Source organism: Crocodylus porosus, unplaced genomic scaffold (genome assembly GCF_001723895.1).
Source record: "Crocodylus porosus isolate Cpor-Errol unplaced genomic scaffold, CroPor_comp1, whole genome shotgun sequence".
In the NCBI taxonomy this organism is placed as follows: domain Eukaryota; kingdom Metazoa; phylum Chordata; order Crocodylia; family Crocodylidae; genus Crocodylus; species Crocodylus porosus.
The window spans coordinates 22503983-22529277 of record NW_017728911.1 but is presented as its reverse complement, the minus strand read 5'-3'; the positions used below and the strand labels follow the sequence as shown (position 1 = coordinate 22529277).

The following is a 25295-nucleotide window of genomic DNA, read 5'->3' as shown; positions in this document are numbered from 1 at the left end:
AATGAAGATAAATATCAAGAAAAGTCCATATCAGTTGAATGCTAATGTTGAAGATCAAAATAACCTGATAGATATGAGAAAGGGTTAGCCGCTGTTAAGTAAAAACCTCTACCTGGTATTCCCCACCAGGAAGATGTAGTGAAAAAAATGAATAGAAGAGACTTTGAAAGCAACATAGTAAGAAGAATACCCTCTGCCTAGAAACAGTTTAGATTTTAGAAGTTATCAGATATAGTATTTGGAGAATAAACACAGGTATTGACAAAAAAGCAATGATGACATGTTAGAAGCTGGACAGCTAGGAATGAAAAAATGTAGCTTGTTAGGTTGCATAGACAGACAGCACAACAAACAAAGGAATAGGACACAGGACATCTTCAGGACTATGAGGAATCTCTTGAGTAGATGTCAACTCTAGAAACTGCAAGAAGATATCAGATGTCACACACTCCATGTACTGTAGTCCCAGCGAAAACCACCAGTGATAAAGACTTCCAGAGGATCCCTGTAGTTATGCTTGGCACAAGACGGAGATATTTGTTGACACCCAAGAGAGAGCTCTTCATTTCACAGTGGGCTAAATAAAACTGCTTTTACTAAGATGAATCCAACCTGCAGGTTATGTTTATCCAAATATTCAAACCGCCGCAGAATTTGGCATAATTACTACCCTCAGTTTGGTAAAAATAAGTAGCTATATAAACAAAGTTTCTTCAGTCCATGTAAAATTTATCACTTGTTTTGAAAAATCACCCAGAAAGCAAAGAAAACCCGGAGGCAAAAAACATAGAAATAATGTAGCATTATCTTAGTTTTTCTAAAGGACAGTGGTTCACATGACATGTCATGGGAAAATTAATTTATATGTATGGTGAACTTCAAGCAATGCCTTTTTTCCAAGGAAGATTGGTTTTTGAGTGCAATGAGCCAAACAAGCTTCTGTTTAAGACTTCATATTACCTAGAGCTTTTTCTTAAGTCTGGACAGTGCCCAGCACTGATCTTGCAGCCAGAAAGCTGGATGAGCAGCTGCTTCTGCAGCTGACCCTTATGCTGTCTGTCTGCCAACCCAGGGAGTTGCCAGCTGTCTGCCTTCTGGATGTTTGTGGTCTGTGAACTCAATTCTGCTCCAGTGTTTAGGTTACCCAACCTAGGAGAAGAGAATGTGGTGCCACACAAGCAATCCTTCTGGTCTGTATTTAATTTGGTATAGGTGTGAGATAAAAAGACATTATTGAAAATCACCATTCTTTTTTTTTTTTTTTTTTTACATTATACAGTCAAAATTTAACTTAAACCTTTTAGTGTCAATGGGATTTATTTAGTTAAAGATCATTGTTCTAATAATTGAATATAAATAGAGGTAATATAACAAGATTTACGGTAAAGGACTGTGACGTGAGAGGAGTATCTCTGTCCTTCCTTTGCTAAAAGCAGAGAGGAATTCTCCCTCTTCTCTGTATCATAGTGTGTCTCTCTTCTATAGCAGTTCTCTGTCAGCTGGTACAGTGAGAGCTCCCCCTCCTGTTTCAGCCTGTGTTAACCAATCCTTTCTGATATCATCCACATAGAAGGCCTTTTATATCATTGGCTTAAACTTTTATTTTTGCTTGCAAATTGCACAAAACCCCAATACCTTTAGTGAGGAACTATAGAATAACATGCTTTTGTTTATGCAGATCTGAGAGTCAGTTACTGCTTTACCAAATTTGAAGATGGAAAGTGTTCTGTTCCAAAATTGAAAAACCATTCCAAGCAGGAATGTTGTTGTGCCTTGAAAGGACAAGGCTGGGGCGACCCATGTGAACTCTGTCCAGAGGAAGCAGATGGTATGTTATCAAACATATTGCATTAATATTGTTATGCACTCTCAGTGCTTAAAAAGGAAAGCGGTATCATGGGGGAGGGTCACAGGAGAAGAAATTAGAAAAAGAAATTGTTTCTCAAAGAATGGTAAATTATTTTGTTTAATCACATTAATATTAATATCCCTTAATAGGAGTGTATTATTTATATTATTAGTTATCTTTTTATAGAGTAGAAACCTTTCTGCTATAAAGGAGTGTAGGACATACTCACTTCTCAAAATATATGAATAGTAATTTTGAGTTATGTTGTAGAAGGGAAGTATGAGTAGACTGATAGCACTCTGCTCTGGAGATTACAAATGCTTTATTTCTCTTAAATGGCAAAATAATACTAAACTTTTGGTGGAGGCTAAGCATAACAATATATTTGACACAAAGTGATCTTTATCTAAAACCAATTTAAGTGCTGAAAATGTTAATCTATTTAGATCTTTTTAAAAAATCAATATAAATATCACCTTTACCCCTCTGACTTTCCTGGCCAAGATTTATGGTTTTCCAATGTATTTAACTATTTTTTAAAAGTTTCTGCTTAACCTTCCTTCTGTGAAAGACTCGCCGATAACAGAGGCATGGGGACCTGATTATTCACTAAGTCTCTAATTGCACCAAACACATTCACAAAGAGCAGTGGTGTTATGGCATAGTTATGTTGCCCATTACCGGCGGATTAATTCAGGATGACAGACCATAATTAACAATATTAACGTTTCAGCAATATATTAATACAGTTCATCACGTTCATAAATTATGTAGATGTTTAGTAGATCGTATTCTTTGGAGCCAAGAGGAAAAAAACAGATTTCTCAGTTGAGAGATTCCTTTAAGGCTTATTCCCTCAGTGTGGGTGGTTAAATTCTCTTCATAGGATACAAGCCAAATGGGTAGTGTTAACTGGAAAAGCATAGTAAACTTCAGAGCTTTTTCTTAAAGTACCATTACATACGTTTGTCCTAGTCTGAATTGTTCTCGGTTGATACTACCAAAGCAAATGGATTTTTTTCATCTCTAAAATACAAAGTAGCATAATAATGTCTGAGTCTAGAAGACTCATAACTTTCTCAGTATATCTTAGATGATGCAAAATTTTCTTAAGTGTTCAAATGTGTCCCTTGATATATATCTTATCATTTGTATGCTATGTAGCCCCCTGTGAAGGTAGTCAGCCAAAGGTTCCTATATCACCTGAGTCCCATGTAAGCTCTGTTTCATCAGATAAGTCTTTTGATGGCCAACCAAGACTGAATTTTCTCTCGGCAAGTAGCCATATGCCAGAGACTTCACTGATTTTGTTGCTGTAATATGTGACTGTATAGCTTTTCCTTTCATATAATGGCAGCAAAATGTTGATAACATTTTAAAATAAAAAATCAACAGCTTCTAAAAAAAAATAGCAGCATTATATTGTAAGCTTACACTTAGTATATTAAAGGACTTCAAACAGTGTTTTACTGTATGCTGTGAAAGGGTCTTATATCCTGAGTATAGAGAGCAGTTGTATCTTGAAATGGGCTCAAAAGCATAATATCTTGAGATGGGTCTTAACTGCTGTCTCATATGCAAGACTCCACCTTCAGTCACAAATGTGGGAAGTCTCATCATTTTTTGTTCAAAATCAGAAGATTTCTACTTTCTGAACCTGAATCAGATGGAAATTTTGTGAGTACATCCCTTCTCATTAAATGTTGGTCCAGTGTTGTGGGAATTTATGATTTTATTTATTGGTCAAGTTCCCAGAATGGGATTTGTGTTTCACATAAACAAGGTGAAATTTGTTTTCCACAACAGAGACTGGACAGTAACATGATCTTCAAAGACATCTGCCTTTTGAAACCTTGCAAAAACAGTTTACGAGGGTTTGGTGGTATTAAACCTGAACTCTACCTTAACTCCACTCTGAACTGAGACACCACCACCTCAGCCTACCTCAGATAAAATCATGATTTGACATGTAAACGGTTTCTTTGCATTAAGCAGATATTAACCTATGACTGTACAGGATTCGACAGACTTTTATGATTAGATTAATGGATACATTTAGAAATGTTATTTACAGGGAATGAGAATGCATCAATTTTTTTTATTGCATTTAGTAGAACTATTTTGTTTAGTTTGTTCCTTAAGGAGAAAATAAACAAAATTATTTAAAGTTTTTGATATATATATATATATCCAGTAGATATAACATTTGAATAAAACTATGGTATGTACTTACATTCTTGGTGTTTGTGTATGTGTGTAGAGAGAGGGGGAGGGAGAGAGAAGGAGGGTTTCTATGCCATTGTGAATGTGTAGCTAGAAATACACATACAAACTCAAACGTATTAAAGTTTCTGACTGGAAGAAGGAATCCTATCCAGATTAAGCTGATAGTTGATGTGCTACATGAATTGCTTTAATATGGCTTTAAGCTTTTTTAAAACTCATTTCACTTACAGATGCGTTTCGACAGATATGTCCATTTGGAATAGGTATTCTTATTGGACCGGGTGACGCGCGCCTTGGTGAGTGACTACTGTTCTGAGCATTACTGTATGAGTCTAATACTAGCAGCCCATTTTCTATTGATCATTTGCCATCCAGTCTGCTTAAAAGTCATATTTTCACAAAGTTTCCAAGAGCCATAGATTGGTGTTGCAAATCGGGTGGTCAGGAAGCAGAAAGTTTACATAGATCTTAAAATTCAAGCCTGCAGCTCTCTCACTCTGCTAATTACGTGTGTTGTTTTTCCTTGTATATTACATTGCTGTCACACGTGGCAAGCCATCTTCAGAACCCAGAGCATGGACTCAAAATAGTTGTAATTCACTGTTAGTGACTCTCATTTATACCTTCTCCCAAGTCCAACTCTTTCCAAAGACAAAGCCCACTCCAATTCAGGGCTTTTTGGCAACTATTTTGATTCAAGGGTAGTGGCTAGCTTTTATTTTTCAGAGTTACTGGGATCCCTCTTAGGAAGATTCTGCACTTGACCTTTAAAATACTGTGATTTGTAGGCCACCCTTTGAAAATTTGGCCTGAAAATGTAACTGCTTTCTTTATATACATTCAAATATTCTTTATTCTGAATGTAGAAATATTCTAGTTTCAAAATTTGTAGTGCCAGATTTTACATATAATGAACTCTGATGAATGTGTCCCTTTTTTATTTTTGTTTTTGGGCTAAGATGTGGATGAGTGTCTTGATCCAGATAACTGTAAATTTGGGCGGTGCATCAACACAGATGGTTCCTTTCGCTGTGAATGTCCATATGGTTATATACTTCATGGAGCTGAATGTATAGGTAAGTATAACAGCCATCTTCCATTTTAAAAACTCCTTCTTTGTTAAGTATTGCTGTTAAGAAACAGCTATGATACCTGACAGTTCAGTGCCATCAGAGGTTCCTTGTCTTGAAATGGACGTTCATGAATAATCCAGAAATCTTGCAGGTGATAAAGGCTAGAAGTGTTTGCTTTGCCCTGCTGTAACCTGTATTCATATATTGATTTAATTGCTTGCAGACACTGATGAATGTGCTGTTGGAAATCCGTGTGGAAATGGAACTTGTAGGAATGTCATAGGAGGGTTTGAATGTACCTGTGAGGAAGGATTTGAACCAGGACCAATGATGACATGTGAAGGTGAGACTGAAATTCTACCTCCTGCTTCGTGGTAAAAACATGGTAACATAATATCAAAAGCAACTAATAAGATGCGAAAACAAGTAAACTTCTGTGTGATGTGAGACCTTGGCCTCATCCCTGCTCCAGAGAACTCTGTCTGAACCCCTTCTTATAACCAGCCTGACTCCCTTTGCCTCACTATGGATGCAGAAAGAAGTGACAATTTTTACCCAATCTGGCCACATAAAGTAGTTTATAGCTGTGGCCAAACACAAGTGCATGGCTTCAGACAGCTTCAAAAATGGCTGATCAGGTGAAAATCTGACCCCACATTGCATGAAGTATCAGACCAAGAATTTCAAAACGCAGCATCTTGTGTAAGTTGTGTCTGATGAGCTCTGAGCCTGTCATTGTTTTCAGAATGGGAGGTGGGGAAAGGGAGCAGAGGGGGTTCAGTCTGGGGATTTTTCAGCCCTCCCTGGAGGGTGGGGCAGGTGTATTGAGCCACCCTAAGGTGGGAGGGGCTCCAATTCATCCATCCCATCCCACCCTTAAACACTGGCTGGGGAACCCCAAGAATGAGCTCCCTCTGTTGCCCGTTCCTCCTCCCATTCTGAAAACTGAGCGCTGGCAGAGAACTTGGCCATTGCTATGAGAACCTGGCTGCAGGGGCAGATTGATTTTCCTACTCCCTGAAACCAACAGTGAACTTCTGTTTGGTCTGGGGTAACATTGTAACTCAGATAGCTTTGCAGAAATAATTCTGAGTTACAGCCGGGAGCTGCACTTCTGTCTGCATTTTTACCTAGACATATACATGAAGACTTGCTCAGATTCTGAGCTTGTGCTTGCTGATGGACTGATTACCCACCCAGATGAGAGAATGTGGGTCGTGGTTAGGGTGGCCATATGTTCTGGATTGGCTAAGACAGTCCCAGGTTTCGTAGGCTGTCCTGGCCACTTGGTGTAAATTAAAGCAAAAGTCCTGGATTTGGCTGCTGCTGGATGCAGCACCCAGATGCCTGGCCCATATCCTGCTGAGGAGTGGCTGGAGGTGGGGGTGCCATGGACTGGACCAGGCACCACTGCTCTTTCCTGGGGCAGGCATCAGCCAGGATAGAGCAGGTTGGTGAGGGGGCCAGGGCTGGGGCTTGGGGAACCTGTGCAGGGCAAACTGGGATGGCCATCTGCCACCACCAACCTCATGCCATGCTGTTGGAGCCCCAGTGCATGCGACACTCCTGAGTGGGTGTCAGCGGTAAAATGGAGGGGCTACTCCCAGCAGGGTCCAGGTTCTGCATGCAGGGGATGGAGCCTGGCCATGGGCCTCCATGCTATCCCACCCCGGCTTGCCATCAGGGTTCCTGGGAGCCACGGAGTCAGGGGGGTGGGATGTGTGTGTTTGTGCATATGTGCGTATGTGTGGTGGCAGTGCCTCCCAGCCCAGATTCCCCTAACCATAATATGTTTACTCTAGTTTTGGTGTGTGTTGTACTTTCCCTGAAAATGTTGCTGATTGTATTCCTTATGAGTTCAGCTTTGATATGAGAGCTTGAAGGCTCTGGGATAGACTGCTTCTTCCTTGGAGCACACAGTAACCTAATTCTGACACTGGATTGGCCTGTGCTATTATTATAGACATTTAGATCCTCATCCAGTTCCCAGTAAAAACAGTGGAAAGACTTTCACTGAGTTCAGTGGGAAATAAAATCAAGTCCATGAACACTTCTTTGTAGCAGCAAGCATTCCGTTTACACAACACATATGTAATTGTGCTTCAGGTAATGTTGGTCCCAATAAAGGTAATACTTCATGAAATTCAGTCTATAAAAGAGACTTACCTTTCTGACAGTTAAAATAAAGCACACAGAATCAGCAATACACCATTAAGGTATTGGTTTAACATTGACTATATTTTGGCAATACAGACCTAGAAGCTTCTCTCATATCCAGACTGACATTAAAGATGGCATAATGTTGTGTGTGATTTCTGCTGCCCTGCTCACACAGTCCAGTCTTGCCAAACAGGACTGCCTGTTGCCCTGTTCCTGTGTAGAAATCCACAGTCAGCAGAACATCTGACATTAGTATTTGATCCTATGGAATTTGACATTTCTGACTTAAAGCTAATCTAAACTGCATGAATTCCTAGCCGTTGTATTTTGCAAAAGCAAATCTCACTTCACTTATAAATGATTACTTTTTCTCAATTCAGATATGAATGAGTGTGCTCAAAATCCTCTACTCTGTGCATTCCGTTGTGTGAACACTTATGGATCATATGAATGCAAGTGTCCAGCTGGCTATGTTCTTAGAGAAGACAGGAGAATGTGCAGAGGTAAGGTTCCCAACATGCTTTCATGGTTGTGAAAATGCACTTTCAGATGACATTAGACATAGGATAGTTACTTATGGTGCTGGAGGGCTCTAGGTCTTCAGGGACCCTGGAGGTGAAAGAGGAAAAAATGATCATGTTGTTTCCTTCTAGTCTGAAAACCTGTGCAAAATGCAGTAATGTTATTTTAAAAGGCCCCCATTTCTAACCAAACAGCGCTGAAGTACAAATGAATTTTACCAGACCAGTATTTCCATTTGCAATTGAATACAACTGGAGTGAATGTAGTAGCTATGTATAATTACACTTTCAATCCTAAACATCCAATATTGCAAGTTTCCAAGAGCATCTCTTTCTCTCATTAAGTATGTACAATTCTGCAACATGCATCCTGTTTCAGATCAGAATGAGTGTGAAGAAGGAATTCATGACTGTGCTGAAAAACTAATGGAATGCAAAAATCTGATTGGCACTTACATGTGCATATGTGGACCAGGATTTCAACGCAGGCCAGATGGTGAAGGATGCATAGGTAAGTGGCTCTGAGATGTTAAGGCTCTAGGGAGTAGTATTCTTCCCAGTACAGCTGAACTGCAGATAACAAAGTCAGATTCAGGAGAAAAATTGGCAGTCACGTATTTTGACTAAGTGATAAGTAACTGGGGGAAAAAACTTTACTTTTCTAGCTGTATAATGGTGGCCATGAAATGTATGTAGAGCCTGCCTCTCCACTGCTTTGCACTTTGTGTGCATACATGGACAATCCTTCTGTAACATTTTAGGTCTTTAATTGCTGCCAGTAGGTTTATCTTTAATGAAGTTGATGGGTGTAGGCTGAATTACACCAGCTGTGGTTCTCTCTGTCTTTTGTAGTTAGGGTAAAATGTAGAATACTACTGATAACCTACCTAATTTATCTGATAATGAAAGACAAATATAGGTGTAAACATTAGGGGTAGGCACTTAATTTTGTATAGATTTTTCCCATTGTAAGGCAGCAGAATATAAAAGTAATGTATAATACAGAGATTTATATATTGGGCATATAATAAAACACAAAGTTCTCTTCAGTGTTTCATAAGAAATCTTCTCCCTGTACTGTACTGTGCTATATGCCTCTGAGCTGTAAGCACTGTTGTACTTGTATTGTTTTAAACCCTTCATGAAATTTGGGTGATACAAAATGGGCTGTCAAATATTTTATCAGTAAATTAGTAATGTGGAATACATTGGTGGGAAAACTTAGAAGCAAAATATGTGATTTGGGCTCGCTTACTAACTACTTGATTAATCTGTCCATCAAATACTGAACAGTGTTTCAGAAAATCAATAGTCACCTCTGTTTCTTTCTATTTGTTATCATCGTCAAGTTTACCTGGTGAGAATGCACAACTTTAGCACTTCCGCAGGTTATTGTCTCCTGTTTTTGTCTCCATGACTTAACCCAGTGATGGATTTTTTTGTCATATTCTTAAAAATGCAGATGAGAATGAATGTCAAACCAAACCTGGGATCTGTGAGAATGGTCGCTGTATAAACACAAAAGGAAGTTACAGATGTGAATGCAATGAAGGATTTACTGCCAGTGACACCCAGAATGAATGCTTGGGTAAGTAACAAGTTCCTGCTTTCACAAAGCCAAATCTTGCAGAAGTATACAAGAGCTTGAACTCGGTGGGGATAATATTGAGTAAAGTTCCTACCATATATAAGAGTCTACAGGATGGAGCTTTCTGTAGCTAGGCACTCTCCTACAGCTAACTTCTTTCTGTGCTAATAGTATACTTATATCAGTCCATTAGAGTGAGTTGGTTTCCAATAAATGGCTCTTGTTGATTAGTATTTGTCAGCCTGAAATTACTTTGCCCTTTTCTTACTGGTGATTCTGTTTTTCAAATAGCCGTTTCTCTCAGAGTTCAAACAGAAAGCACATCTTTTCCCAGGCATAATGTGACTTTTCTTCTACATCTTACTACATTTCTTGTCTCCTTTGTTTCCTTCAGACATCATGTTCTCTTTCTCACTGCTGCCAGCCTTTCACTCTCGCTTCCACAGGCTCAGGGTTAAGTATGTTTCCCTTTCTTTTATATTTCTTACTAAATTCCTAATATCTCTTGATGCTCTGAAGGTCATCACCATTCAGATTCTTCATGCTGCCTAATTTGTCTTTCAGACAACAGAGAGGGCTACTGCTTCATTGAAGTGTTACAAAGTATGTGTCAAATTGGATCAAGCAACAGGAACTCTGTCACCAAGTCTGAATGCTGCTGTGATGGTGGGCGAGGATGGGGGCCAAACTGCGAGATCTGCCCCTTCCCAGGGACTGTGGCTTTTAAAAAGCTTTGCCCTTACGGCCGAGGATATATGTCCAATGGAGCAGGTATTTCTTTCTGTACAAGACTATGGTCCAAAAGGACGAAATAAGTGAAAATGGTACAGACTGTTTTTTACAGCTTTTGAGCACAGTGAATTGTTTTGCTGTAACATCATTTGACATTCTGGATGTAAGGTCAAACCTCCAGCAAGATTTCAGGTGGAGTGAATACAGAACTTGCTGCTAACCTGCATGAATTGCCAAAGAGGCCAGGTTTAGGTAGCAACTAACCCCCAAATGTTAGCAGGCTCCCAAATCATTGGGCAAGCAGACATATTTTTATGTGGAAGCTTGAGTAGTCAGGCACATGTGAATATGGACTGTCGCACACTCCCACTCATGGTGCATCTGCGGATGTCTGTCAGGTTGATCCCAGCATTTGTTTCTTATATCTACCCAATTAGTTCAGTTACAGAAAAATGTGCAGTACTGGGGACATGGGGCTGGACTTTGCTCCAGGCAGGCATTTTTCTGGTGTTTGAGCTGTCATTTTTGCAAGTCTGCAAAAGAATTACAAAATGAATGGGTAACATTCTCAAAGGCACTCAAGTCCCTTAGGAAAAAAAAAAGGCAGGCACTCAGGTACTGAACAGCCTGATTTTCAGTGGTATTTAGATACATTGTATATACATAGATTCACACTGAGACAGGCGTAGGCAGCTGTTGGAACTTTAAAAGCACCTAAATGCCTGAGTCCTGTATTACATCTTTACATGCAAAAAATACCTTAGAAATCTGACTCTAAGTCGCATCTGAAAATGGGACTTAGATGTCTGAGCAACTAAGGCTTTTTAAATATTTTTCCTCTAATTTTGCCAATACGGCTAAGTACCCCTGCAATCTGTCTGATACCTGATTCACAATACTAAATGTGAAGTTCCCATTAGCTTGAGTTCAAGCATGATCTGGTTTTTTTTAATTGGGGTTCTTGATAACTCTCCAAATCTAGCTGGTATTCTTATTTAGTTTTTTGTTCACTGAATATAAATGTTAAATTTATGCTGTACTCAATTTGTACCTGTTTCTTCCAAAGATGTAAGCCTCTTAAATCCATGAAATAATTATTATAATTATTTTAAGTCACTTTTTTCATGTCAAAGCACAAGAGACTTATTACAATCAATGTATTTTCCTATGTTTTTCTCTCTGAGTTAATGTCTTTTGAATTGCAGATATTGATGAGTGCAAGGTTATTCATGAAGTTTGCCGTAATGGAGAATGCGTCAATGAGGGAGGAACATATCACTGCCTTTGCAATACAGGCTATACACCAGATATAACTGGCACTCTCTGTGTAGGTAAGCTCCTATTAGTGTACACTTGTAAGTTCATTGCTAAAGAGAGGAGTTTCAGAAGAAACTCGCACAGAAATGAAGAGGAGGGTTTTTCTTTAATTACAGTGCAACAAAAGTCCATTTTTTACCAAGTTTGGAGGACTGTTTTTGTATGAACTCTCTTGGGTACACTTTTTATTTGTTACCGCTAATCTTGGCTGATATCACTAAGATGTTTGGTTTTCTTTATTTTAGACCTGAATGAATGCAGCCTGTCCCCCAAGCCTTGTAATTTCATCTGTAAAAACACAGAGGGGAGTTACCAGTGTTCATGTCCAAAGGGGTACATCTTACAGGAGGATGGGAGAAGTTGCAAAGGTAAAAACTGAAAAGGAAAATGTTTGCTAGAGGATCTCTGTTTCACAGACAGATAGCTACTCATATAATCAGAGGGTCTGACATTGATCTCTCTGACTTGTAGCAGTAACTTAATTGAAGTCAGTGTCATCGCACATGTCTAACACTGGCCATATACAAGTGTTTATTTCTAGTGGTGGAAAATTTCCTCTGCTAGAAAGGATTCTAGGAGAGGGAGAAATACAAGCAGTTCCCCCCTCTCTCCCTTTTCTTTGCACCTTCCTGAGACTGTGATGATCCTAGTCTGTGGAAAGTATGGGCTGCTCCAGCCCTCCCATTTCTGAAGTGACTGGAAGAGAAAGCCCTGCCCACTTCATACCCTGGGGGCTCTGATGTGAGAAGCAGGCAGGCAGCTTGGGGCACAGCTACCTCTGCCTGACTCCAAATCCAACAGAGCAATGGGGCAAAGCCTTCTGTCTGCTTCTCATACTGAGGACTCTGGTGTGTGAGGAGCCAGCAGGGAGCAGCTGGAGGCTCTTCCTTCCCCTCTTTCCCAATCTACAGGAGGAGGAGGAGAAGCACGAGCAGTTCCCTCTTCATGTACCTTCTCCAGATCAGGGTGACCTGGATCTTCAAAATGCATGGGAGCCTTTTCTTGTGGCTTCACTCCTCCTGGTCCCTGGGAGGAGATAAGCCACAGGAATGTCATTCTCCCAGGAGAAACTCTTCCAGGAGCAACTTCTAACAGGTTGGAATTGGATTATTTTTCTCCTGGAACAGTTATTTTCGCTTCAGGAGAAAAAAACTGGAACATCTGTATGCTTGTGGTTTCTACCAGGAGAGCAGCTATTCTCCCAGTAGAAAATAAACATCTGTAAGTGGCCACTGGTATAAGCAAGAGCAGGGTCAGGCCACAAGCACTGGCAGCAGTTGGACTATATGAGTGAGAATAACTTCAGTGATTCATGTTATTTTCAGACCTTTCTCTCTCCATATGGTAGAAATGATTTTTTTCTTCTGGTATTAAGCATGCTGATTTAAGCCAGGCCTTATAATAATAAATGTACCTTAACTAATGCCAATTACAACTGAATGTTTGCAGCAAAAAGATCAGGTCATTTCCAGCATCAACAATGTTTTAACAAGCCATTCTGCAATATGCTGGATAAGGGACAGCAATGCAGGAGAGACTTAAAAATGTTCGCTATATTTTGATTAATTTATATAATGCCTTTAATACCAAAGGGCTGAGTAAAGCCCATGCAGGTTATAACAGCAACCCCAAACTTGGCTTTGGAAATACCATTTTACTTTGTCATTGTTGTTTAAATATTTCTTTTGGAATTTCAGCACACTGCAGTACAATACGATTTTGCAGCCTGCTGCTGCTCCTTTAGAAGACAGTTGTCTTCCCATAACAGCAGGCACGTATTTAGTGATGGTCTCATTTGGCCGTGATCCTGCAGTGGATTCCTTAGTGCAGACCCTGGCTAGGGATAGAAGTTACACATAAAGTAGTTTAAGTGATCAGAAACCAGTTTAAACCTGTAACAGAACAGAAATTCACTGAATATAAACCACTTTCAAAATGGCTGAAACTGGTTTAAGATAAAGCTGGTAGTATCAGACTTAAGTAATTTAGGTCAAGCCAGTTCATGGAACTTCTGTCCCAGACCCCTTCCTGGTTGAAGGTAAATTGCAGTCCTCCAGCATGCCAGCATGCTTTGCAGCCCAAGGCTGGGCTAGGCTGGGCTGGGGGGAGCAGGGCTGGCCCCACTTCTCTCCTCCCTAACTGGAGCACTATCAGCACTCTGGCTGGCTGAGAAGAAGTGAGGGTGAGATGAACTGGCGAGGGGAGGTGGGGCATGGCCAAAGGCCAGCCCTGGGCCTGAGGCAAAGTGGGAGAGGAAGGGGCAGGGCCAGTATCGTTGCAGGCAGCTGGGCAGGGGTAGAGATGCTCCTGGAGGGATCCCGGTGTGGCTCCCCTGTGTGATGCAACAACAGGGAAAGCACCGGGTGTTCGGAAGCAGGTGCCAAACCCAGGGGCACCAGCTTCTCTTCCCACTGAGGCCAGGCCCAGCTCAAGGTGGGTGTCCCTGAGGGAAGGGAAGGCAGTGGCACTGATCAGGAGACAAGCGGGGAACCCCCTCTCACAACCTCTGCTGCCAACTCCGTCTGAGTCACTCTCACCAACTTCTGGAAAGTTGTGGCCACCGCTGGAGAAGTTATTGGTGCTGCCCACAGTTACTGGGCACTGCAGCTGCTTGATTGCAGCCTCCTCTTTCAGTCCACCCAGTAGTAATGCAGAGAGCAGGGGCTGTGCAGCAACAGGCCCTGCTTCACTTCATGTGGGGTGTGACCCTTGGCTTCATGCAGCCCCTTGTGCATGTCCCATCATGGAGGTGACTGTCCTGGCAGGGAAACGAGACCCAGGCCTTTCCTTCCTCTTCTTTTTGCAGTAGAACGGGAGCCCGAAATGCTCTGCTCTTGGAGGAGTGGCACAGGGGATCAGATCAGGGAGTGAGAATTTCTATGGATCAGGTCAGGGAATCCTAGAAGAGTGGGGCTGGGAAGGAACCGCAGGGGTCACATCTAGCCCAGCCCCTGCCTGAGGCAGGGACATCTGTGTCCAGACCATCCTGTACACACCCATACGCTAAACTGTATGTAAGGTGACTGGCAGCCCTGACACCAGGCGCCCTTGCCTCAGCTGCTTGAGGGGTGTAAACCCCTCCCCAGTCATACTCAGCCTGCCAGGGCCTGGCCATGCCCCCCCCCCCAGCTTAGCGTCCCTCCAGCCTTGCAGCTGCCACAAAAGGGAAGGGAGGGCTCGCTCTAGTACCCCCCAGTTTCTGGCCTGAGCCACTGCAGGCATGTGCCTTCCTTTCCCAAATCAAAAGTGAATCCACTTGCAAATCAGTTCAGTCTTCACAGGTTAGAGTAACCTGCAAAGATTGAATCAATTCAGGCTTGGGCTTTTTCAGTGTCTGTACTTAGCTGATACTCATCCAAAGTCTCACGTAACGCATGGGTCTACTTGAGAGGGGAACTAGAATCCATTCCAAGATCAGAGGCTTTATTTAAAATGCTTTTGCACAATGAAATAATACAGACGGCTCCACAGGATGTTGCATCAGTTGTAATACTTGCAAAATGCCAATTTTTCCATTGTTAGAGCCCCATTTGCATATATTTGTACAAGTGTATGTAAGAACATATGCAAATCTGCCCCTATTCTTTACACATTTATCACAAATAGGCCTTCAAATTAGTTGCTGCATATGCAAAGAAGTATTGATGTACACAACTACATTCCAGATAAACCTGCAGTTACCATATGTGCATCTGTAAATACCTATTGCAGAGGGACCTCTGTGCATCTGGTGCTTTGCCTGTCTGTATCCAGAAAAGTGGCTGTTTAGGACAGATACATTATAGCAACAACAACAAAAAGCATATAGCAATAAGACTTGCAACAAAAGAACAAAATGACAGTTTCAGATCCTAGGGGAAATAAATCTTTTAAAATGAAATTTGAACTTGATTTGCAGGTAGTGGAGGCAGGAGCAGATGCTGTAGTGAAAAGGAGAGAGAGAATATCCTAGAAATAGATGGGAGCCAGTCCAGGAAGAGTTTTAAACCAAATGACTGTTTGGAATTCTTCATGCCTAGAACAGCAGTTAGGCTGAGAAACGATAGAGAGAGGTTTATTGGTACTTTCTCTCAGTACTTGTAGGAAGATAGGCAGCAGCACGGAGTGTGTAGAATTTGATTATTAATTATTTATAGGAGCTGGGACACAAGCCGTAGTGCCCACCGGAAGTAATGAAGGTATAGGTGTCTCTATCATAGTGCTTAGGGTCAGAAGGGACCTAAACAGATCATCAGGTCCAACCCCCTGCCCCGGGCAGGAATGGGTGCCATGGTCATATCACCCCAGCCAAAATATCTGTCCAGTCTCCTCTTGAAGACCCTCAAGATTTGGTAGAGCACCACCTCACTTGGGAGCCCATTCCAGAGCCTGGCAGCCCTACCTGTAAAGTAATGTCTCCTGATGTCCAGCCTGAACCTTCCCTCTTACAATTTGTGGCCATTATTCCTAGTTAACCCTGAGTGGTACCTGGAGGAACAGAGCCTCCCCCAATTCCTGCTGGTCCCTCTGGTGAGTTTGTAAACTGCCACCAGATCCCCTCTCAACCTTCTCTTGTGGAGGCTGAATAGGTTCAGGCCCTTTATCCACTCCTTGTAAGGCCTGCCCTGCTGCCCCTTGACCATGTGAGTGGCCCTCCTCTGGACCCTCTCAGTGCAGCCACATCCCTCTTGAAGTGCAGCGCCCAGAACTGGACGCAGCACTGCAACTGTGACCTGACTAATGCTGCATAGACGGGAAGGATCATCTCCCTGGACTTGCTTGTGAGTATCTGTAGAAGCGTGACAAGGTGCGGTTAGGCTTACTGACCGGTTCCTCGCATTGGCAGCTCATGTTCATCCTGGAATCAACAATGACTCCAAGATCCCTTTCTGCCATCATGTTGACAAGAAGGGTGTTCCTGAGCCTATAGGTGTGTTGCTGGTTCCGTCTCACTAGATGCAGCACCTTACACTTGTCTGTGTTGAACTCCATCCTATTCCCATCTGCCCACCTCTGTAACTAGATCTAGCTGGATTCTCTCCCTCCCCTCCAGCGTGCCCACCTCGCCCCACAACTTGGTGTCGTCAGTGAATTTGGACAGCGTGCTTTCCACACCCACCTCCAGACCGCTGATAAAGACATTGAACAGTACAGGCCCCAGGACCAAGGCCTGGGGGACTCCACTGCCCACATCCCTCCAGGTCAAAAATGACCCCTCCACCACCACTCTAGTGACTGTCTAGTCAATTTGCCACCCATCTGACTGCATAGGCATAAATGCCACAGTCACCAGGGTTTTTTAAGAGAATGCGGTGGGAAACCGTGTCAAAGACCTTCTTAAAGTCCAGGAAGATGACATCCACCCCGACACCCTCGTCCAGGGACTTTGTGACCCAATCATAAAAAGAACCCAGGTTAGTCAGGCAGGACCTGCCCTCACTGAACCCATGTTGGTTGCCCCTGAGCGTTACCTCCCCTGCTGGGCCCTTGCAGATGTGCTCCTTGATAATTTTCTTAAAGGTCTTCCCAGGGACCAAGGTAAGGCTGACTAGCCTATAATTGCCAGGGTCCTCTTTTCTCTCCTTCTAGTAAATGGGGACTATATTAGCCCTTTTCCAATCCTCTAGTACCTGGCCAGTGCTCCACAAGTGCTCATAGAGCTGTGCCCGGGGCCCCGCTATGATCTCTGACAATTTCCTCAGCACCCTTGGGTGAAGAGCATCTGGACCTACTGTTTTAAACATGCCCAGCCTCTCCAAAAGTTCCTTATATTGGGAGAGAGGGACTTAAAGCAGTTGTAGGTATGAGCAGTATTATTCTATCTTCATTGAAAAAGCAGCTTTGCAGGCAGAAGAGATAGAAAAGAAAGAGGTAATTTCAGGATCAAAGAGTAGATGGGAAATCAGACTCAAGGAGGGAGAGGGAGCTGTGTGTGAGGACTCTCCTCTTATGTCCCTCTAAGCCTTGTATCCCACCAACTGAAGATGGACATAGGGTGCCATTTCAGCTCAGAGATTCCTTTTCTCTCTTTGGATTCCTTAGCAATGTAGCACTTTGTATCCTGAAGCACAGAGCCAGGCCTGTGCAATATACTTCCAGATTTTACTCCTCTACAAAGAATTTGTAAATTGAGTCATTAGCTTACAACTGCTTCTCTCAGTGTCTTTATTGAAAAGTAAGTGCCTTGATAAGGACTCCAGATGGAAAGAACGTTGTTTTTTTCTTTCTTTCAGATCTCGATGAATGTGCAACAAAACAGCACAACTGCCAGTTCCTTTGTGTCAACACCATTGGGGGCTTCACTTGCAAATGTCCTCCTGGTTTCACTCAGCATCATACAGCATGTATTGGTAAGTGGTGCTGGAGGTGGCTCCTCACAGAATACAAGTCTATGTTGGGCACTCTTATTCTGTCTCATTTTGGTCATGGTTGTAACACGTGGATTAATTCAATTTCCAAATACAGTCAGTTGAAACAATGGCTGTGGTCAGTTGAAACAATGGGCTGCTCTGAGGCAAGTGATCTTATTCCACTTGCCTCAGAGCAGCCATAAGAATGGAATTTGATCCACTAAGTTTCGCTTTGCTGTGCCAGCCTGTTTAAATGATTGCTGCAGAGGAAACATGGTATTTGTACCTAGAGCCACCTTTTATAAAATAAACTTTAGTTTTGTGCCTGAAGTCAGTTATTGGACTAAATGAGTGTGTCAGTGCCACTATGACTATGTGTATACCTCTTAGCTTTTTATGGCATCCATTCATCAGCGATTGATTGTGGATATTGCAGCTATTCTACTGATTTGTGGCTGCAAAGACCGATGTTAGACTTGCAGGTCCAGCCACAGCGGTCACAGGTGTACATGATGTTAGGGACTACTATACTGATGGACTGTTTCCTTCAGTCACATTTCTGTTGTAATTCGAGTGACCATTTCTTGTCATGATGTTGGATTCTATGATTGAGAAGGGAGTGCCACTTTGTCCTATCTCCTGCTAAGGTCTCCCAAAGGTTTGGGTCAATTCCAAAAGCCTTCATATCCTGCTTGCAGATATCTTTGAAGTGCAATTTTGAGTGCCTGGTAGATAGAGATCTAGGAATTCAGGAGATCTCCATTGGATAAATAGTCTGAGTAGTGGGGACAGGTAATGCAAAGAGATCTTCTTTCCTGCTCTCCCTTGTTTCCCTGCAAATAAGTGGGTCAGCTCCCTAAGTGCAGTGGCTGTGCAGTGAGAGCACAGAGCGCTGCTTCATGCCCAGCCCTCTCCAGTAAGTCATTTCAGTTTTGTGGCTGAAGACACAAAATGAGAGGCCATATTGAGGTGCTTTAAAAAAGAAGGCCATAAATATTTAGATATGAATGACAAGGACTGTGTGCCCGTGCCTGTTAGGTTTGTTTAAATGCCAGATAGAATCACTTGCTGCAAAAAGCCCTACTGTTTGTCAGCTCTGCATGCTGAATCTTAACTCTGGTATTCTGTGTTCCTTTTGCACCAGGGTGAATTCTGTGTGCGCTGGAATAGAATATCAGATTCAAAATCCATTATGCAGTTTTGAGAACAGTATCCATAGAACTGTGTCTGTCTGCCACTTGCGTTTTCAAGCAGGAAAGAAGGTGCTTCTGCCTGTTTTGTACCTTTATTGCCAGGCCCAGGCTGGAATGGGGGGTAAAATTATCAAATCAGTGATGTTTCTTTCCGGATGCAAGTCATCATTTTTTAATGATTACCTTCAAGATGAACAATTGCTTTACAAAACCACATTGTGCCTTTAATATTTGTTTCTTTTAGACAATAATGAATGTGCCACTGAAGTCAATCTGTGCGGGTCTAAAGGCGTTTGCCAGAACACACCTGGGAGCTTTGTCTGTGAATGTCAGCGGGGCTTCTCACTTGATCAAACTGGACTCAGCTGTGAAGGTAGGCACAGTACATAACACTGCCAGTCTGACCACCTTGCCAGAACACACCTGGACATCTGGCCTCTTCCTGGGCTGTCTCAGAGTCTGGCCTCATCCTGATCAACAAACTCAGCAGGACACTGCCATATCAAGCCCAGAATATCACATCTCGCCCATTAATCCCTGCGCTTCAAACCCCAGGTGTTGGGCAATGTAGCTGCTACAGAGCAGCATTCAGTGCAAGCCGACAAGCACATCCAAGCCAAAGACCCTGAGCATGGCTCTGAAGGTATATTCAGTACTCTAAGGTAACAAATTGTTTATTTTCTGAGATTTCCCTTTACTTATCCCCCAGGGCCTAAGGAGATGGTGATCATCCCTGGGTGTGTAACAGGGCAACACAGACAGCTTCTGAATAACTGTTACCAGTTTATTGAGCCTGAGCTGTTTGTTCTAAAAGTTGTCATTTATGGTAGTCTGACCTTAAGGCTGGAGATCTTCTGCTTCCAGGGTCTGTAGTTTTGGGACAAGCCCAACAAACAGACTGTCCCAGGGCCAGAGACATGGTCCTGGAAAATCTGGGTCCCTCTGTAGTGGCAATCTGCCTGGCAGGTCTGCCCTGGAGTTAAGACCCCAGGATTTCAGGGTCTGGAGTTCTGGCAGAGCCACACCATTGGCTTCAGAGACTCTGGTAGGGAGAAGGGGCTCGGGGGAGATCTAAAACCATCAGGGTCAGAACGTAATGAGGACTCAATTCTGCAACAGGGCTTCTGGAAACCCTAAGATACCCCCAGTATGAGCCAGCACTGCTGGGCTTCCAAGTTCTGTGGCTCTGGAGCAGTCCACACTGTGGAGATGTCCCAGAGACAAAGGTCTTGAAAGCCCCCCGTAGCTGCTCAGTGCAACTGACATTCTTGGATGTGCCAGGAATGAATCTGGCTGATTAAGCCCGCTCATATAAATGTGCAAAATAATCATGCATTGGATGTAAATAGGCTGGGGTTGAAATTGTCTCTGGTACAAAGTTCAAGCTCCTGTTGTAGTAAGTAGGAACTCAACCTACTGAATCTGAAGAAAGAATTTGCAGCCATGAGTCGGCTCAGAGCGGGTGTCAGCACACATGTGCAAAAACATTGTCTTCAACCGGCTCAAAATTTGGCCCCATCTGTCTGTTCAGGAGGAGGAGGAGGATAAAGTAGTAGAAGAGCACTGAATGAAGCAGGAACCAATTTAAGTGAACAGTTCTATTCTTCCAGATGTGAAGAAGAGTTGTCAATGTCTGACTAAAAGGTTCAGAGAATTTCTGAAGAATGAGCCTGACAGATACAATTTTAATGTAATAAGAGTTCTTTATATTATGAAAATGTTGTTGGATTTTGTGATGGATGTTCTTTTCATTTATAACTGAGCATTTGTTTAGGTCTGGCTGTCTGGCAGTATCCACATTCTGTCATGAACTCTACTTTTAACTAATACCACAACATATATTTTACACTACTTAAATTATGAGCAAAATATTGTATAGGCTGCTGTTTCTAGTGTACATCTGGAAATTCTGGTGTTTTCTTCCAGTATATGTCCAGTGTTTATAAAGAATTTTTAAACAGATAATCCCATTTTCTGTAATAAAGTAATTCCTAAGAGAATGATAAGAAAACTTGCAGAAGCAGCAGCTGACATTAATATAGGCATTTTCTGGAGTTCTTGGTTGTATAGTTTTACACTTCCACCACCATGGCAGTATCTGAACCTGTGTCTTTGCCTATTTCTCACAAATGCCCCTAAATTACAATGATTTTGGAAGACATTAAGAATAACGATATTGAGAAGAAATACTTTCAAACCACAGAATTACATGTTTTTTGAAAAAATATGGCATTACCATATTTACTTGAGTATAAGATGAGTTTTTTTCCCATCAGCATTTTTCACACATCTTATATTGGCATACCAACAAACTCACCCATTAAATAAATTGGCCATCATTTAAACTGCTTTTAGAAACTGCATATGCTCAGTCACGGAAAACGTTATGAAGTAGGGGAAAAACATGAAAGCAGTCCCCCATTGCCCTTAGAGAAAAAAAAAGACAGTTGCTCCCCCACAAATAAACTCAAGTATCAGGCCTGGAGGTATTGCACTACCAGGCCTGCACTCAGAGAGGCCAGAGCAAGCTCCAGCACCTTCCCCTGTTGTCAAAAATACTCATGGAAATCATGTGCATGAGTGTGTGTGTTTGTGTGTCCCACCCCTGACACCTGCCCTTTTGTGTTAAAAATTTGATCCACAAGGACAGGCCAGTGCAACCCATCTGAATAAGAAATAGAGCTCTTTGTGTTCAGTCCCCCTCAGTGCCAACTGTTTTTCAGGTTATGGTGAGCCACTACATCAAATACACGTCAACTTCCTCTTCATTCCCATAGTCGAGTAGTGCCTGTCTTTCCCATGCCTTTCCCATGTCCCATGTCCATGATTACTGTTTCTTCATGAGCCCTAAATGTCTGGCAAACATTACCTAACTTTTTTGTAGCTGAGGGGCTCTGTCACCCTCTCCCTCAGCCTGCCACATGTGATTAGAGTGGCCCTGCTCTATGGGGTGGAGATGGGGTGGTCCTGTCAAACCAACCTGGTGGCCTTCTACAACCAGGTCAAAATCCTTGGACGCAGGTGTCGCGGTGGACATAGTCTTTCTGGACTTTAGGAAGGCCTTCGACACTGTCTCTCACCCCATTCTCATTAAGAAATTATGTGACTGTGGTGTCTGCCTACACAGTCAGATGGGTCGTAAATTGGCTGGAGGGCTGCACCCAGAGAGTGGTTGGTGGACAGGTCTTTTTTGACCTGGAGGGATGTGGGCAGTGGAGTCCCCCAGGGCTTGGTCCTTGGGCCTGCACTGTTCAACATCTTCACCAGCAGCTTGGATGAGGGTGTGAAAAGCACCTTGTTCAAATTCATGGGTGACCCTAAGATGTGGGGACGCTGGAGGAGAGGGACAGGCTGCAACTAGATCTAGACAGGTTACAGGGGTGGGCGGATGAGGTTCAATACTGACAAGTGCAAGGTGATGCACCTGGGGAGGAAGAACCAGCAGTGTCCCTAGAGGCTGGGGAACTCCCTTTTCATCAGCAAAGAAGCAGAAAAGGATCTTGGTGTCATTATTGATTCCGAAATGAACATGGGCCGGCAGTGTGGGGACGTGGTCAGGAAGGCTAACCGCACCTTGTCATGCATCCATAGATGCATCACGAGGAGTTCCAAGGAGGTGATGCAGTTCCAAGGAGGTGCCTCTATGCAGCACTGGTCAGGCTGCAGCTGGAGTACTGTGTCCAGTTCTGGGTGCCGCACTTCAAGAGGGATAGGGACAACATGGAGAGGGTCCAGAGGAGGCCACTCGCATGGTCATGGGGCAGCAGGCCAGGCCCTAGGAGGAGAGGCTACGAGACCTGAACCTGTTCAGCCTCCACAAGAAAAGGCTGAGAGGGAATCTGATGGCTGTCTACAAACTGGCCAAGGGGGACCAGCAGGCATTGGGGGCGTCCCTGTTCCCCCAAGCACTACTGGGAATAATGAGGAATAACGGCCATAAGTTGACCAAGAGTAGATTCAGGCCAGACATCAGGAGGTGCTATTTCACAGTCAGGGCGGCTAGGATCTGAAACCAACTTCCAAAGGAAGTGGTGCTTGCTCTTACCCCGGGGGTCTTCAAAAGGATGCTTAATAATCAGCTTAATAATCTTTCCTGCCATGGCAGGGGGTCAGACTTGATGATCTGCTCAGGTCCCTTCTGACCCTACCTACTATGAAACTATGATGGACTAGGTAGCACCGTGCCTTGTCTGCATATAAGTTTTTGGAGGGTCACATGACATGTTACAAGAACATCTGGTACCAGGCACAAATGGGGCGGGGGGGGGTGCCACCATGGCTTGAAATGCTGTTGACTCTGCCGGGGCCCAGCCCAATGAACTATATGATAAGTTGTGAGCCTTTGGCTGTGAAGTAATATCATGTACCGTTTGTTTGTCTGCAGTGTCTGCTCCTTTCTGTCCCTTTTCCCCCCTTACTGTCACAGGCACCTCACTTCCACATTATTTTTGGAGAGGGAATAGTCTGGGCAAGGTCTGACAGTAAGGTTGAGGGGATGGGGGGGAGAAGTTGGGGGGGCAGAGGATGGCTCCCCCATGCCCAGCCACTATTTTCTATGCTGTCGCAGTGGGAGGAGGATGAATTCAAGACAGCAGTCTGATAATTCTGTTCTACACTTGGAAAATTGTAACAAATTTATAAATTTTCCATATACAGAATCTAATTATTGGGGAGTTGTCTTATATTCTGGGTCATCTTGCATTTGAGTAAATACAGTAATACCTGTATTGTGGAGAAATAATTATTCCAACTTATACTGTGCACCATCTTTTTAGATATTGATGAATGTGATGGAAACCATCGGTGTCAACATGGTTGCCAAAATATAATCGGAGGATACAGGTGCAGCTGTCCACAAGGATATCTCCAGCATTACCAGTGGAACCAATGCGTTGGCAAGTCACTTTTCTCTTTTAGCAAAATCAAATGCATCATAACTTTGTGATCAACAAGATCATTTTCTTTTGATTGTTATATTTTAAAATGGTAATCCAGTCATTTCACTGAAGTTTCTTTTAAAAAATGTCCATCCAAGGACAAATTTTAATGTGATCCTGTGCATTTGAGATGCTGAATGCACTGAACTCCTGTTGGGTTTACAAGCCAGACTTAAATTCAGCAACTCATTGAGCATGTGGTGAACCTTGAGCATTTTAGCAGTCCCATTGCCTTCAAAAATAAATAAATTAAAAGCACATGCTCTGAAGTATTTCATTTAAACACTGCATCAAGCCTTCTTCAGTTATCTCACAGACAAAACTCTCAATTGTGAGCTGATGATACGTACATACTACCTAACAGAATCAAAGCCCATGTTTAGGTGTAAGTGCAAAATTAAACGTCTAGCGTAAGACTGTGCAAGCATCCAAAATCCAGTACGAGCCTACTTCTGTAATTCAGCCATAGTCCTATGACCAAACAAATGGTTTGTCAGAATTCATCAAGATGAATGGCATCTGCCCAAATACAGTGCAGGGGTGTTAACTGCAAAAAGCACTTGCTTGATGCTGATTCAAACTATATATAACAAATGTTGTTGGTTCTTTGTTGAGTTGAGAAATAAATAGCTCTACAAATTAAAACAAAACACAAATGTGGCTCCTCATCTAACTTTGGTTCTGTCCCAAATCTCTATGACCCACATCAATGGAGAATACTACCGGTCATATGGCTTCAGCCAACAGGACTAGGCTCTCTACATAACAGAAGACATGGGGAAAATCCCTGTACTGTGCTACAACTATGCACTGTGAGGGTGTTGTATTCAGAAAGCATTGATATTAATAATTTTTTCCACTAGTGAGAACTGTATATATTTCTAGTCTATTTGGGACCCACATAAGCTTCAGTGTTGCAAGGATAGATAAAAAGATGCATATGATGGCTCTGCTTTGAGAACCAGAGGTCTCAGAGCTCTGTTTGGCTTGTTTACTATTTAAGAACAGAAAAATACCTTTGCTTGTTTTATAGTTTTATAGTTTCTAGGGTTGTCAGGGACCTGAACAGATCATCAAGTCTGACCCCCTGCCATGGCAGGAAAGAGTCATTTGACCCCAGCAAGGTGATTGTCCAGCCTTGTCTTAAAGACCCCCAGGATAGGAGCCAGCACCACTTCACTTGGAAGTTGGTTCCAGATCCTAGCTGCCCTGACTGTGAAGTCGTGCCTCCTGATGTCTAATCTGAATTTACCCTCTGCCAGCTTGTGACTGTTATTTCTAGTCACTCCTGGCAGTGCTCGGGGGAACAGGGACTCCCCCAGTGCCTGCTGGTCCCCTCTGACTAGTTTGTAACAGGTCACTAGTTCCCC

The 25295-nt window shown here is 42.8% G+C and overlaps 1 protein-coding gene across 2 annotated transcripts in view; it reads left to right on the top strand.

The window, feature by feature from the left end:
- FBN1 (fibrillin 1) overlaps nt 1-25295 on the top strand; it is a 204211-nt gene that overhangs the window by 170694 nt on the left and 8222 nt on the right. For both annotated transcript variants that reach the window (XM_019533627.1, XM_019533626.1), the window contains 13 exons: nt 1679-1828; nt 4306-4371; nt 5035-5151; nt 5372-5491; nt 7689-7811; nt 8209-8340; nt 9292-9417; nt 9982-10188; nt 11355-11480; nt 11712-11834; nt 17679-17795; nt 19233-19361; nt 23764-23883. In XM_019533627.1, the coding sequence (XP_019389172.1) occupies nt 1679-1828; nt 4306-4371; nt 5035-5151; nt 5372-5491; nt 7689-7811; nt 8209-8340; nt 9292-9417; nt 9982-10188; nt 11355-11480; nt 11712-11834; nt 17679-17795; nt 19233-19361; nt 23764-23883 (1656 nt within the window). The remainder of the gene's footprint in view (nt 1-1678; nt 1829-4305; nt 4372-5034; nt 5152-5371; nt 5492-7688; nt 7812-8208; nt 8341-9291; nt 9418-9981; nt 10189-11354; nt 11481-11711; nt 11835-17678; nt 17796-19232; nt 19362-23763; nt 23884-25295) is intronic.